General features: G+C 40.4%; 1 protein-coding gene across 1 annotated transcript; it reads right to left on the bottom strand.

Moving 5' to 3' along the window:
* Window positions 1–406: 406 nt before the first annotated feature.
* On the bottom strand, window positions 407–2193 carry LOC125018269 (sacsin-like). The gene has a single exon (XM_047602062.1). It carries the CDS (start codon window positions 2153–2155, stop codon window positions 407–409), a length of 1749 nt encoding a protein of 582 aa, XP_047458018.1. The 5' UTR covers window positions 2156–2193.
* Between the last annotated feature and the right edge of the window lie 10109 nt (window positions 2194–12302).

The raw sequence follows: 12302 nt of genomic DNA, 5'->3' as shown, positions 1-12302 counted from the left end.
ACTGGGATCACATCGAGGCATTTTGCTTTAATTACTTTGTACACCTCATGTATCATTTCATGCCATTCCTGACCAACATCTTGGGAAATAATTGGCCAATAATTCAAGTAGTGACTGAAACATGATTCAATACTTGTTAAAGGAACTTTGTTGACTCCAGTGTCATGACTGATGTAATGAAGCAGATCTGCGTAGAGTGGAGCAATGATGTTCTGTTTCAAAGATTCATTCCAGTTTGATTTCAGACTTTGACCATCTTCCTTCCAAAGGTTTCTCCTTGCAGAATCCACCTCAAAGTTTCCATTGATGTGTACTGGCAGTCCAGTATGTCCTGGCAAAGGAAGAGTACAAAAGGCTTCACCCTTAAAACGCAAGTTGCTGGATTTCTTAATGCTAACACGTGCTGCTAGTGCTGCTTGCGAAGTTTGTTTGAGAGTTTTTGTACATCATCATCTGAGCCAAACTGTTCTGCAACAATCCATTTACTTTGTGTTTCATCTGAGGTGGAAATCATGACTTCATAAAAAGTCTTTTTGGGGGTCACCGTCATGCCAGATTGTACGGCATTTTGTAGACATTTTATAAAACCATCTTTTTCTTCCTTGCTCTCTTGTGGAAGACTTTTTTCGACCTCATAGATGATTTTAAGTTTTCCTGATTGTTCATCAATTTCATGGACTTTTATTTTACAGATGTTTTTCAGAAACAAAATTAGTCCTTCAGGATCTTCAGACAGGGCAGAGCACAGCTCTTTCATGTCACGGTCAGTCACTCCTTCTTTTGATATTTTGGAACAGTTTGCACTGGTGCCCATCCTCAGGGGTAATCTAAACATGGTGCCCTCTTTAAGAGAAAAGATGTCTGGAAGGAAGGATTTGTAGACATCTATGTACGTTGCCTTAAATCTGTCATCTAGGTTATAGCCAATTCCAGCTGGTGGTTTGTCTGAATGACTTTCAATGTATTTTTGATTGGGGTCAGAAATGCAAAGGATTTGATCACCAGTGAGGATTGAAGGGCAATCAGTCAGATGGTAAACAGAGTTGAATCCAACTCCATATTTTCCTATCTTCCCTGGAGAGTTGTGTTTTCCTCCTTCCCCAAGCTGTTGAATGCCGTTCAAGTCGGCATCAGAAAACACTTTATTGTTGAACACACACAGTGCTGGACCTTGAAGGGGGTTCCATTTCTCCCCAAATGTTTTTTCTTTTCCATGCTCTCGTTTGTCCCAAACAAAGTGAATTTCTGTTGCCTCTGCATCATCTGCATTTTGGATTAACTCTTTAAGGATATCTTTCTTTGATGGATAAGCTGAAATTATGTTTTTTATTCTAACACTGAGTTGTTCCTTCTGTTCAAACTCAAAACTAAATGGTGAAATGTTGTCAGATACACAGTTGTCCAGAGTATGATGTCTGGTTGTTTTGATTCCAAAGTGGTGAGCCATTGGACGTGGGATATTTTTGTGACACAGTGTGATATCTTTAGTGACTGGTATCCATGGGCTGTCATTGTAAAACAGCTCAGTTGCAGGTTGTAAGACCCCTTGCTCATTGGGTATCAGCCAGTCACCCGTTGTTTCCTCTTTGGCCTCATAAATCCCATTGTTTAAAATTGTGAGGCAAATTGATAGATCTGTTTGTGGCAGTGGCTTGCTTCCATGTTGAGTATGCAGTTCTTGGAGCACACTTCGAAACTGAAGGACTGTAAATTTCTTTGTAACACCTGCACTTTTCCAAAGACTTCTGTAAATAGTAAAGGCAGGCGGAAGTACATGGAGATAGGGCTTTGCTTTGAGTTGCTCACTTTCAGCTACGCGGTTGACATTTACAAATGTATTACCAACAAAGATGAATGGGAATGAACGTGCACACTGTGAAATGAAAGTGGAATTCCCAGAATCACTGACCCACTGATCTAGAAACTTATAGCATTCATTTGCTATGTTGTGAAGCATGGATATATCAGTGGATTGAGATTGCTTAGATGCTTCTTGCAGCTGGCGAATCACCGTCCTCGGCTCTGGACTGCTCTTAACTCCCAAAACTTGCAGGAGTGGATCAGTGTAGTGTATTTTCAGACTGAGGTGATCCAGCACAGGTCGTGTCATGTTAACAAGTAGGGAGCATTTGTCACTAAAAACTTCAGTGGGCATTTTAAGTGTTACATTTCTGTCCTTATTTGTATCACCAGGGGAAATGCTGGGAGAAATGCAGTCATCCTCAGTGTTTCCCAGTGACAAGAATCTGTCTCAAGCATGTGATACCTCATAAGCTCAAGTAGGCACTTCAAATGCACATATGCTTTCTCTTTGTCGGTATTCCAGGTTTTAGTTATTGTTCTTGCTTTCTCTGTGATGTCATCCAGTGGGAGATGATCATTTGTCATTCCAAGTTCCAATAAGCGTTGAATCCTTCTGGGAGCACAAAAGTCATTCTCTGTCCCACCAAGCAAGCGTCCCTCGCCTGGTTCGAAAAGACAAGCCACCTTCCCTGATGGATTCACTAGTTTCCGGATGTATTGCAGCTGTCCATCTTGTGTCGGTATGCATGGATAGCGGACCAACAGATTGTCAATTTCTGTGATGTGAAGGTCAATAGCATGCAGCACAAGAGTATTTCTACTCTGGGAGTCCATGGTACTAAGATTATTGAACACTGCTTCTGTGTAAAACTTCTCCCAGTTCCAGGTCCTGTTTTGTAAAACCTTACCTAGGCCTGCCAGCTTGAAGTTGTTTCTCACCCACCGTGGAAGTGGGACAACATGATTGGATTCTTCTGCATATTTCTTGCATACCTGTGCTGCAAGGGCACTGATGTCTTCATTCTCGTCAATGGTCTCATGTAAAAATATGGCATTATTCATTGAGCACCAGCTTTCTCCATCACTAAAGAGTTCTGGGCCAGTGGACTGTTGAGCAATGGCAATATAAAATGCATCCACCAGTGGCTTGAAAGTTTCACTCACTTTCTCCCTGTCAGGCCAAAATGTGTGATAACAGTAGGTCTCCAGCTGTTTGTCTTCAGACATTTCTTTTAGTGCCAAGAGTGCAGTAATATATGCGGTCACTACAGGATCCTGGAGGAGTGCTTTGTTCCAGTCATTTTTCACTCCACTTTCCCATAGACCTTTTCGGTTGCTTGTCACAGCAAATGTTCCATTTACATTGACTGGAAGACCTGTGTGAATAGGAAGAGGGAGGAAGCAAAATGCTTGTCCAACGAGATGTGTTTCTAATGAGGCCAGTTTTCCAGTCTCTGGATTATTTTGCAAGGGCACAGCAATCCCGCCAATCGGTAAAGAAAACTTGGCATGGCTGTTTTCTTCAAGGGCCATTTTCAACGACTGATCTGTCCCAAAGCAGTTGTACAGGAGCCAGGACTGGACTTCTGTTACTCCAGACTGCTCACTGGTTATTTGGACAATGTTGATTGTGCAGCAGTTTATTATCTCGTGGCATTTACCATCAGCTGTCATCAGTGATTTTTCAGCTTGACACTGCTTTGACACACTGGTTTCATCAGTAACCATCATTGTGCTCATAACGGTTTTAGAGACAGTGAAGACATTTTCTATTTCATCACCTTTTGGTGGTGTTGATGCACCCTTTGAAATATTTTGAAGGGATAATGCTTTCATTTTCTTCAGAAAAAGGAGGTGAGTTTGTGAATTCTCAGTAAAGTGCTGTTGAAAAGCAATGATATCACGTGTGTGATGCACCCTTTGGCTTATTTCTGACTTGAGAGCCTCTTCTTCAGTTCGGAAAGGTAGCTTGATCAGAGTGCCCCGATAAGATTCATGACTTTGACTAGTGAAATTGCAGTCAAAAATTCCTTCATATGGTCCAAACTGGCCTGAAAAACAATTAAACAGTCGCTGCTGGGAAAGATCCAGCTTGATTCCAGGATTAGTTTTGTTTTTGATGTGCTTTTTAAGATGAGTAACATTTGGATCCAGTATGAGAAGATGGTTGCCACTGAGGATGGAGGGGGCATCCGTTAAATGATACACAGTATTAAATCCAAGTCCAAACTTTCCAATTTTCTCTACTTTGGTTTCTTTTGAGGCAGCGCCAACTCTGACAATATTTGCCCAATCCTCAGCTTTGAACTGCTCATTATTAAAAGCCCAAAGACAAGGACCCTGACAAAGAGCCATGTCAGGGTCAATGAGACTTTCAGGGGCATCTTTGTGTACTCGTAAATCCACCAAGAATTTACAGACCTCTGCCCCAGCATCCTCTGCATTTTGAATGAGCTCTTTGAAGATGTCACTTTCTTCATCATACTCTTTCAGAATATTTTTAATCCTCATTGTTATTGGTTCAGATTGTCCACACTGTTCAATCCCCACTAGCTCTGGATTGAGAATGTAGGTGCTGAGAAATTGAATATTCAGCCATTCAGCAGTTGCTTTTAGGATTTCGTCATGAGTTACATAAATTTCTTCTGGGCTATATTCGAGTTCTTTCAGCCCATTTTTGCTTACATCACAGAAGACTGCTGTTGAACATGGTTTAAGAGTAAATCTTTCTCCCTCTATGATGACAGGCACTGGGATGTCATCTTGAATGGTCTTCTTCTCTCTCCACAACCAGTTGAGAATTTCTATTGACACTTTTACCTCAGAGGAACTAGCAAATGGCTCTTGCCTTGCTTCAATTGATTGCTGGATAGTGTGAAGAATACCAACAATTTCTTCATTTGAAAGAAATGATCTCAGGCCAAACTTCTGGAGCAACTTCTTGTATGGCAAAAATTCTTTTGGCACTTTCCCAATATAAGAACTCAGATCCAGATCACATGGATAGTCAAGAACCAGATCCTGTGGTGAAACGAAATGGTTGTGTGCCCACAGCCAGCGTGTCTTATTGTTCATCACTGCTTCAAATGCAGAGATGTTTTCTTGCATGTGTTTGTAAATGCTGTGCAACTTTCTTTTGAAATCCACATTTGAATCAGGTTCAGTCATTTCTTCTGATTTTGATGTCAAGAATGTCAAATTCTCAATCACTTTTTCAGGCGGAGGTAGACGTTTGAAGTCAAGTTTGATGCTAACTCTGTCAGTGAGCTTTCCAACCAGAGGCATTACATGTCCAACAATGTCCTCATACACAGAATGTCTTACTTCGTCTGGGCGGAAGAAACGCCTTTTCTGAGATTCATTACTGAATTGACTTTTGTCCTTATCGGGTTGATCACATGGTAGCCATTTTAGCATTTTAAGATGTTGAAGCTGCTTACGAGAAAATCTAGACAGCAGATCATTACCATCCAGCATCTCCAAGAGAACCTGAGCTCTTTTGAGAGCCTCGGTTTCAGAGTCCCCATGCAGTTTCTCAATAAGTGTGGCAGCATGCAACAAGTGTTCAGGTGACACATCCACTTCTTTATTTATTAATCCAAGTTCAGTTAGGCTTTCTAGCATCTGCTGTGTCTGAGTGTATAAAGATGGGGGGAAGAAGTCTGACTCAAATATGACTTTAAAACTTTGAATTCTTGGATCAAAAAAGCTTGAGGTCTTTTTCAGCTCTCCGTTCATTTCGATGAAACTCAAGTCCTTGCATCTGTGCTTCACAGACCGATTTTGAGAGAAAAGGATATTACCATGCTGTAAAACCCAAGTCATTATTTTCTGAGTGTCTTCAGTGCTGCAAGCCCTCATCTCAATACAGTCAATGAGAACATTGGCAGCTGCTGCTGTGTCCAAGAGATTAACTTTTAGCAGCTGTAACAACCTGCGATCTGCCTCAGTTGCACACTGGATGACTGAATCAGGCATAGGGAGCTCTTTTGGTATTGTCGGGGCAGATGTTAGAAGCACAGCTTTTTTGGATTCAGCTGCAACACAGAATCCTTTCATGGTTTGAAACAGAGGCAACTTTGAGAGCAAATCTTTCTCTTGGCCTGAGAGAGAATCCAGGTGAGAGAGGTAATCTTTCAATTCCTTTCTTGCTCTGTCAGACACAGTTTTGAGTTCTCTGATGAGATGCTGGGTATCTAAATTCATCAAGACCACCATGACACTCCTCGGAGATGGACACAGTACATAGGAGTCAAGGTCTTGGTGCTTGAGCCACTGGTTTCCTCTCACTACTGTGCCACCAACTCTGGTCACCAGCTGGGCTATTTGGTCTGGTAAACTAACCTGCTTGATTTTCTGAAAAATCATGGTTGTGTTGTGTTGTAGCTTTGCTAGAATTACAGGCTGACTGACAGACAGAGGACTGACTGGTATTATAGGTAATTCAGTGAAACGACTTAACTCACTGAAGTGAGTGTTGAGAAACTTCCAGAACTCTTGAATCCAGTCTAATGGTGGATGCTGACTGTTGCTGATGTCCCATGTAACAAATGCTGTCACCGTCTGCTTCCAGTCCTGGGGCATATGCCTTCTTGTGTATTCAGCCACGTGGTCTGCGTCAATGTTGATGACCATGAATAAATCTAAAAGAACAGATATTTGGGATTTAAATAAATAAATAAAATAAATATGTGTTCATAGTGTCTACACTTGCATATGGCACATGCAAATAACCTTGAAATTGACCATGACCTACTTTTTCTGGCCAGTTGTTTCAGATGGGTACTGCAGGCTGGACTGAGATCATGTGGGATGAAGAGGTGTTTACAGTTTGGCAGCAATATTCTGCAGCAAAGATAAGTTTGTTCATTAATACATTTCACAAAAGACAACCACTGACAACTTGGCACCTATATAAATAATTTTCTTTAATTCTCATGATCAGGTAATAGTCACACAACAGATAAATTAAACCCTACCTTGGAAATTCCATGCTGTCAATTAAAGCAGTGTCCTCCTCTCTGTTTGTGAAAGATATGAAAGAACCATCGCTGAGTGGAAGCAGCTGAAGGCCCTCGAGTTCTTCGTATTTTCCATCACTCAAAATGTACTCTAAAAGACAGAGTTTGTCATCTTTGCTCAAGTTATGTACTCCAGTGCTGTGGAGAATGTCCCTGAAGAAGGTTGGCGTCACATATGTTAACGTATCTGGATATGGATAGGCTTCATTTATAGCCCTTGTAGCACTGGCTGGTAGAGTCACAAGATTTTCTCCACAGGAAACCAAAGTCCTTTCAATGGCAGACAGTATGTCAATGTTTGTTGGATCATTACAAGGGAACACAGCTTCTGCTGCAGTGATAAATTGTCTTTCGTTTTTGGCAAGGGACAGGATGGCCACATTCTTTGTGAATACATGACGAAAAACATCCAGAGCAACATCATACCATTTGTCCTTGTGTTGTACCTGGGCAATGTCTGGCCACAGATTGTACACGAAAGAGACTGGGAAGATAGATTCTTTGGCAAGTTGGATGGCATCTTTAATGATCATGATGTATGTGCGAGGGAGCACTTCCTTCATCAACAATTCATTCCACAGAGCGTGGTCATCGTGTTTCTGATCCTCCTCTTGCCACTTGATTTGTCTTCTATTGTCTGTGAGGCCAAAGCATGCATTGACATAAACTGGCAGACCTGTCTTGTTGGAGTCATTGTTTGGGAGTGGGAGGAAGCAGCTCAGTCTACTCTCACTACAGTCTCTCTTCTCACCACAAGCAAATGCCAAGTCAACTCGAGGTAAAAAGCTCAACTTTTCTGCAAGAGAATCAAGCTCCTCCACTTTGCCCTCTTTCATGGTACACGTTGTCACAAGCCATTTTGTTTCTTTGTGGTTTTCTGAATTGAGAGTTATCACTTTGAATCGTGTCTCACTCTCGATAACTGACTCTTCTTCTGACTCCAGAACCACTTCTGTGCAGACTGAGGATTTCACTTCAAGTCTGGTGGTGACAATGCCATCTACATTAACATGTAATAAGGACACAGATGTCACATTTTTCAAGAAGAGGAGGCTTAAGTCTGCATCTGCAATGAAGCTGTCAAAAAGTTCAACCACCCTATCTGAGTCATAAAGATTATCTGAAATTTCTGATGTTTCTTTGCGTAATGGGAATCTGAAAATGGTCCCGTCAAATTTTTGATCCTCCATGACAACCTTTGACCATTCTTGTTCGCTTACAAGTGAAACGATATCTCGAAAGGGTTGGAACTGATCATGCATGTTCATTAGAACTTCTTGGTGTTCGTCATCATCCAAAGACCACAGGAACCCTCCTTTTCCTTCTCCAAATGTCTTTTCTTGGGGGTCCAGAAACCCAAGGTGTCCTGAACTGAATATACTTGGCACATCTGTGGATGAAAATCAAGTACTGTCTGATTAATTTTATTTTACATGTTACCAAAGAATGATAATTTAACACTATTATACAGTAGATGTGTATGTGGTAGGTATACATGGTTTCACCTGTTGTGTGGTAAACAGAGTTGAAGCCGATTCCAAATCTCCCAACTTTGTTTGGGTCATTGCGTTTGATGCTCCTTCCTGCACTCTGAATCCCTTTCCAGTCGTCATCAGTGAACGCTGCGTTGTTGTAGGCATAGAGAGCTGGACCTTTGAAAAAACAAAATAAAGTATTTTGAAGATAAAAATTAGGCTGGATACAGAATCAATAGACATATGGGAATTTCTCCCAGAATCTCTCCATATAAAATGTTGAATTGGTATTTTGACAACTTTTTTTACTATGAACATGAGATACATTCTATTTGCTCAGTTTATCATTTTTGGAAAACAAAGACATGAATAACAATAGTTGAAAAAAATAACGTTGTTATCCACTAAACATTATCATTACCTTGGTATTTTCCCAGTTCCTCAGTCCAAAGACTCTCAGTCCCATAGCTTCTTTCATCATGTATGAAAACCACGTCTGTGGCTAGAGCATCGTCTGCATTTTGAATCAGTTCCTGTTGACAAATGGAGACAATAGCCGTTAACAGACAAGCAGTTATGACACGTCATAGCCATCTTCCTGCCACTGGTACTGTGATCCAGCTTAACTGCTGAGAACCAGATATACTGGGACTGGGTGGAATAAACATTACGGACTGAAGAGCAGCTCTTTCCCTTACTGAGCTGTTGCCTCCATCAGCACAAACATGCGCGCACGCACACACACACACACACCAAACCTTTTAACACATTTATTACATTATGGCCTTGATTTTGCTCTGTATATATTGTAGCAATAACAACAACTTTATACTGCACTAAGAAACCTCTACTAAGCACCAAGAAATTGACAATATAAACAACACAAAAGTACATGTGCACAATAATAAAAGAATCAGCCAGAAGAACAAAACCAATAAACGTGACCAAGGACAATTACACTTTTAGCATAGGGACAGAGATCCGTCAGGATTTAGATTCTTCTCTAGGTTATTCCAGGGGTTCGTTTCACAAAGCAGGTTCAACAAACTCTGAGTCTGATCCTAAACTCTGAGTTGATCTTCTCTGAGTTAGAAAACTGAGTTTCCAGTTCCAGAACAGCGGATTTGAGTTGGTTTAATCAACTTGGAGTAGTTTCATCCAGAGTTAAGCGCATGCGCCACAATTATAAAAAGCCAGCATCAATGGAGCCCCGATTCGACGATTCACCGTGGCAACGGGGAGGAAGAGGGCTATGAAGTGGAAATCCTAATGCGCTAATACGGCGAGTTTCAACACATTTTTAAAAAGAAGAGAGGGAGACGACGTGGGAGAACATCGCTGCTCGGGTCAGTGCATAAGTTTAAATGTATAAATGTATATATCTAAATAATATTAATGGGGAAAACTGCTTGAATAGTAACCTCTTTATTTATCATTTATTTCATAGGTGCAATCCCGCGGGGGAGAAGCCCACTTGGCAGCAGCTTAAGATGAAATATAAAAACATTGTTCAAACAGGTAAGACCTTGGCATGGAGGTACCTCACTTTGATCAAGTTTTACACTTTAAAGTAAATATTAAGTGGCTACTGGACTGTGCAGTTGTTTTATCCCCAACATAATGCTGTTTTCACACACATAAATGTTTTCTCATCTATATCATGTTCTGTTAAATAATTACGCCTGTTTAAACTAACACAGACTTCTACTCAGCCAAAAAAAAGAAGGCAGATGCCTGTAAAACAGGTGGTGGCCCAGCACCGCCACCTCTAACGGAGGCAGAGGAGCTGGTCCTTAGCCAGAATATTGAAGGCCAGTGGCTGTGGGAATCCCTGGAGGGAGCTCATCCTCTGAGTCCAAGTGCCTTTATAAAATGTAATAGGCCTATAGATATCCTTTTTAAGCCCATTCATACAAATATTTATTTGTCTTTTATGTCTTTTTTTTCTTTTGTCCCAACAGATTCTGATGGTACCGCTCAAAAAGATAGTCTAAACATCTATGCGCAGTCTGATAATCATCTCCCGACGAATATTTAGTTCTCTGTGCAGTAATGCTGCACCTTCATCCACAGGGTCGTTGTCAAAAGGACATGCCATGTTCGTGAAAAAAGTCTCCTCCTACTGTGTCTAATGGACTTCTGATATAGCTACTGACTGATTTTTTTAATGATTTCTCACAGCAGAACAAGACTACGCCAAACTCGCCTGCTGACTGACTGAATAAAAGAGGAAATCAAATGGCATGTGTGGCTGAAAGAGGGTGGAGACAGAGAGACTCATTGACTTAAACCTGGTCCTGACTGGGTTAGGTTTATGGAGTCTGTTACTCGGGTAACTGACTAAAGCTTAAGTTACCTCTCTCTGTGAAACAGGCTAGAGTTTCCCCGCTTTCTCTGGTTTGAGTTACCTCCCTTTGTGAAATGGAAAACTCAAGGTTTCCCTAATTTCAGGGTTAATAAACTCAGAGTTTTCACTAAACCTGCTTTGTGAAATGGGCCTCAGGTCACAAACTGGCAGGGAGTGGCACTAGATTTCTCTATCTATACTTGCAACATAATCGTTTGGACAGCTTTGATGAAAGTCCAGCAATGGAGCAATATATGGGGTAGGTTAGTGAGACATCTATACAAAAATAAAACACAGTGTTTATCACACCCTACAGATAAGGGGCAGCCACCCAACCTTAGCATGCAACTGACTCACTCAACTAACCCACGCTAAACCATTTATTCATCTGTCATGTCTATTTCTTAATGTAGTTTATAGTTTTAAATTGAACTGCATTATATTTTATATACTGTTACACTATTTTATATACTGTGCCAGAGTGGTTAGATTGTTCATCATCCAGGTAATGGTACATCCAAAACACACTTAAAAAACTGTCTTCTAAAAAATCTTCAAGTCAAGTTCCCTTTTTTAAATGCATTTTGGATACAAGATAAAATCAAACAAAGCTAAAAAGATTGTTGAGCATGGACAATACTGTCACACAAACAGCAAAAGAACACACAAGCAGTTAGACTTTAACAGGCCCCCAGTTGAATAAGGACTACTGACTGTACATTCCTAACCCTTCAACACCAATGATATTTCTCTCGTAAAGGTTGTGGCCACTGAAGCAACAACAAACACACACATAATTCACTTGTTTGGTTTTGTGTTAATAGTACCTACGTACAAAGAATTCATTGCACCAGACGTTGTCCACCTTTACTCCATGGATAGGTCCATACAGTATTGTTGTGTTTGTTAAATGTAACACATCATTAATGTTTTGTTTTATGCCTTCAGCAGCAGAAATAATACACTTTTAACAATAAAATAATTATGTAAGTCAATTCCCTGTTTTTAGGACAGAATATGGAAGAATAAATCATCATGTTTATTGACAACGCAGGTCATACAAAAAGAATAATACTGTTAGACATGTGGGTCATTAAAAAAGAGGAAGATATTATATAAGCTGTTTTTGATGCAAATAATACCAACCTTTAAAATCTGTCCTCCATCTGGATATCGACGTAGAATATCTTTCAGGTAGTCAATGAAGGGTGGTGCTGTGGCCCCGAAGGAAGTCCTAAACAAAGCAGAAGGATTAGAGAGGATGAAATTCAAATTAACATGAAGCTACCAAAGAGGCACAAAGAGCCACTAAGCACATTTATTGGAATGTAAAATTAGATAATACCTGGTATGAAAATAGTTAATATCATGCTGGTCAATAAAATGTTTGGTATGAACTTTGAATCTTACAAAGTTGGCTAATTATTATCAACAGGCTACAAATGGTTAAATTCATGTGCAGATGTTTGTACAGATGTGTACTTGAGGTTAATACAAATGTTTAGTACAAGGTCTCATAAGGGATGATGCACAGTATAAGCTCATAAGGTCAAACACTGCCTTAAATAAAAATGAACTACTAGATAACCCTACACAGCACTTACTGTATATGCTAATACTGATACAAGCTCAGGCTTTTTGTTTTATAACTTTATA

Source organism: Mugil cephalus, chromosome 12 (assembly GCF_022458985.1).
Source record: "Mugil cephalus isolate CIBA_MC_2020 chromosome 12, CIBA_Mcephalus_1.1, whole genome shotgun sequence".
Taxonomy (NCBI): domain Eukaryota; kingdom Metazoa; phylum Chordata; class Actinopteri; order Mugiliformes; family Mugilidae; genus Mugil; species Mugil cephalus.
Note: the sequence above shows the minus strand (reverse complement) of the source record. Positions and strands in the feature narration are given on the sequence as shown.

Excerpts from the sequence above, each read along its gene's own strand:
- LOC125018269 (XM_047602062.1), bottom strand. The coding sequence starts at position 2,155 with ATGCCCACTGAAGTTTTTAGTGACAAATGCTCCCTACTTGTTAACATG.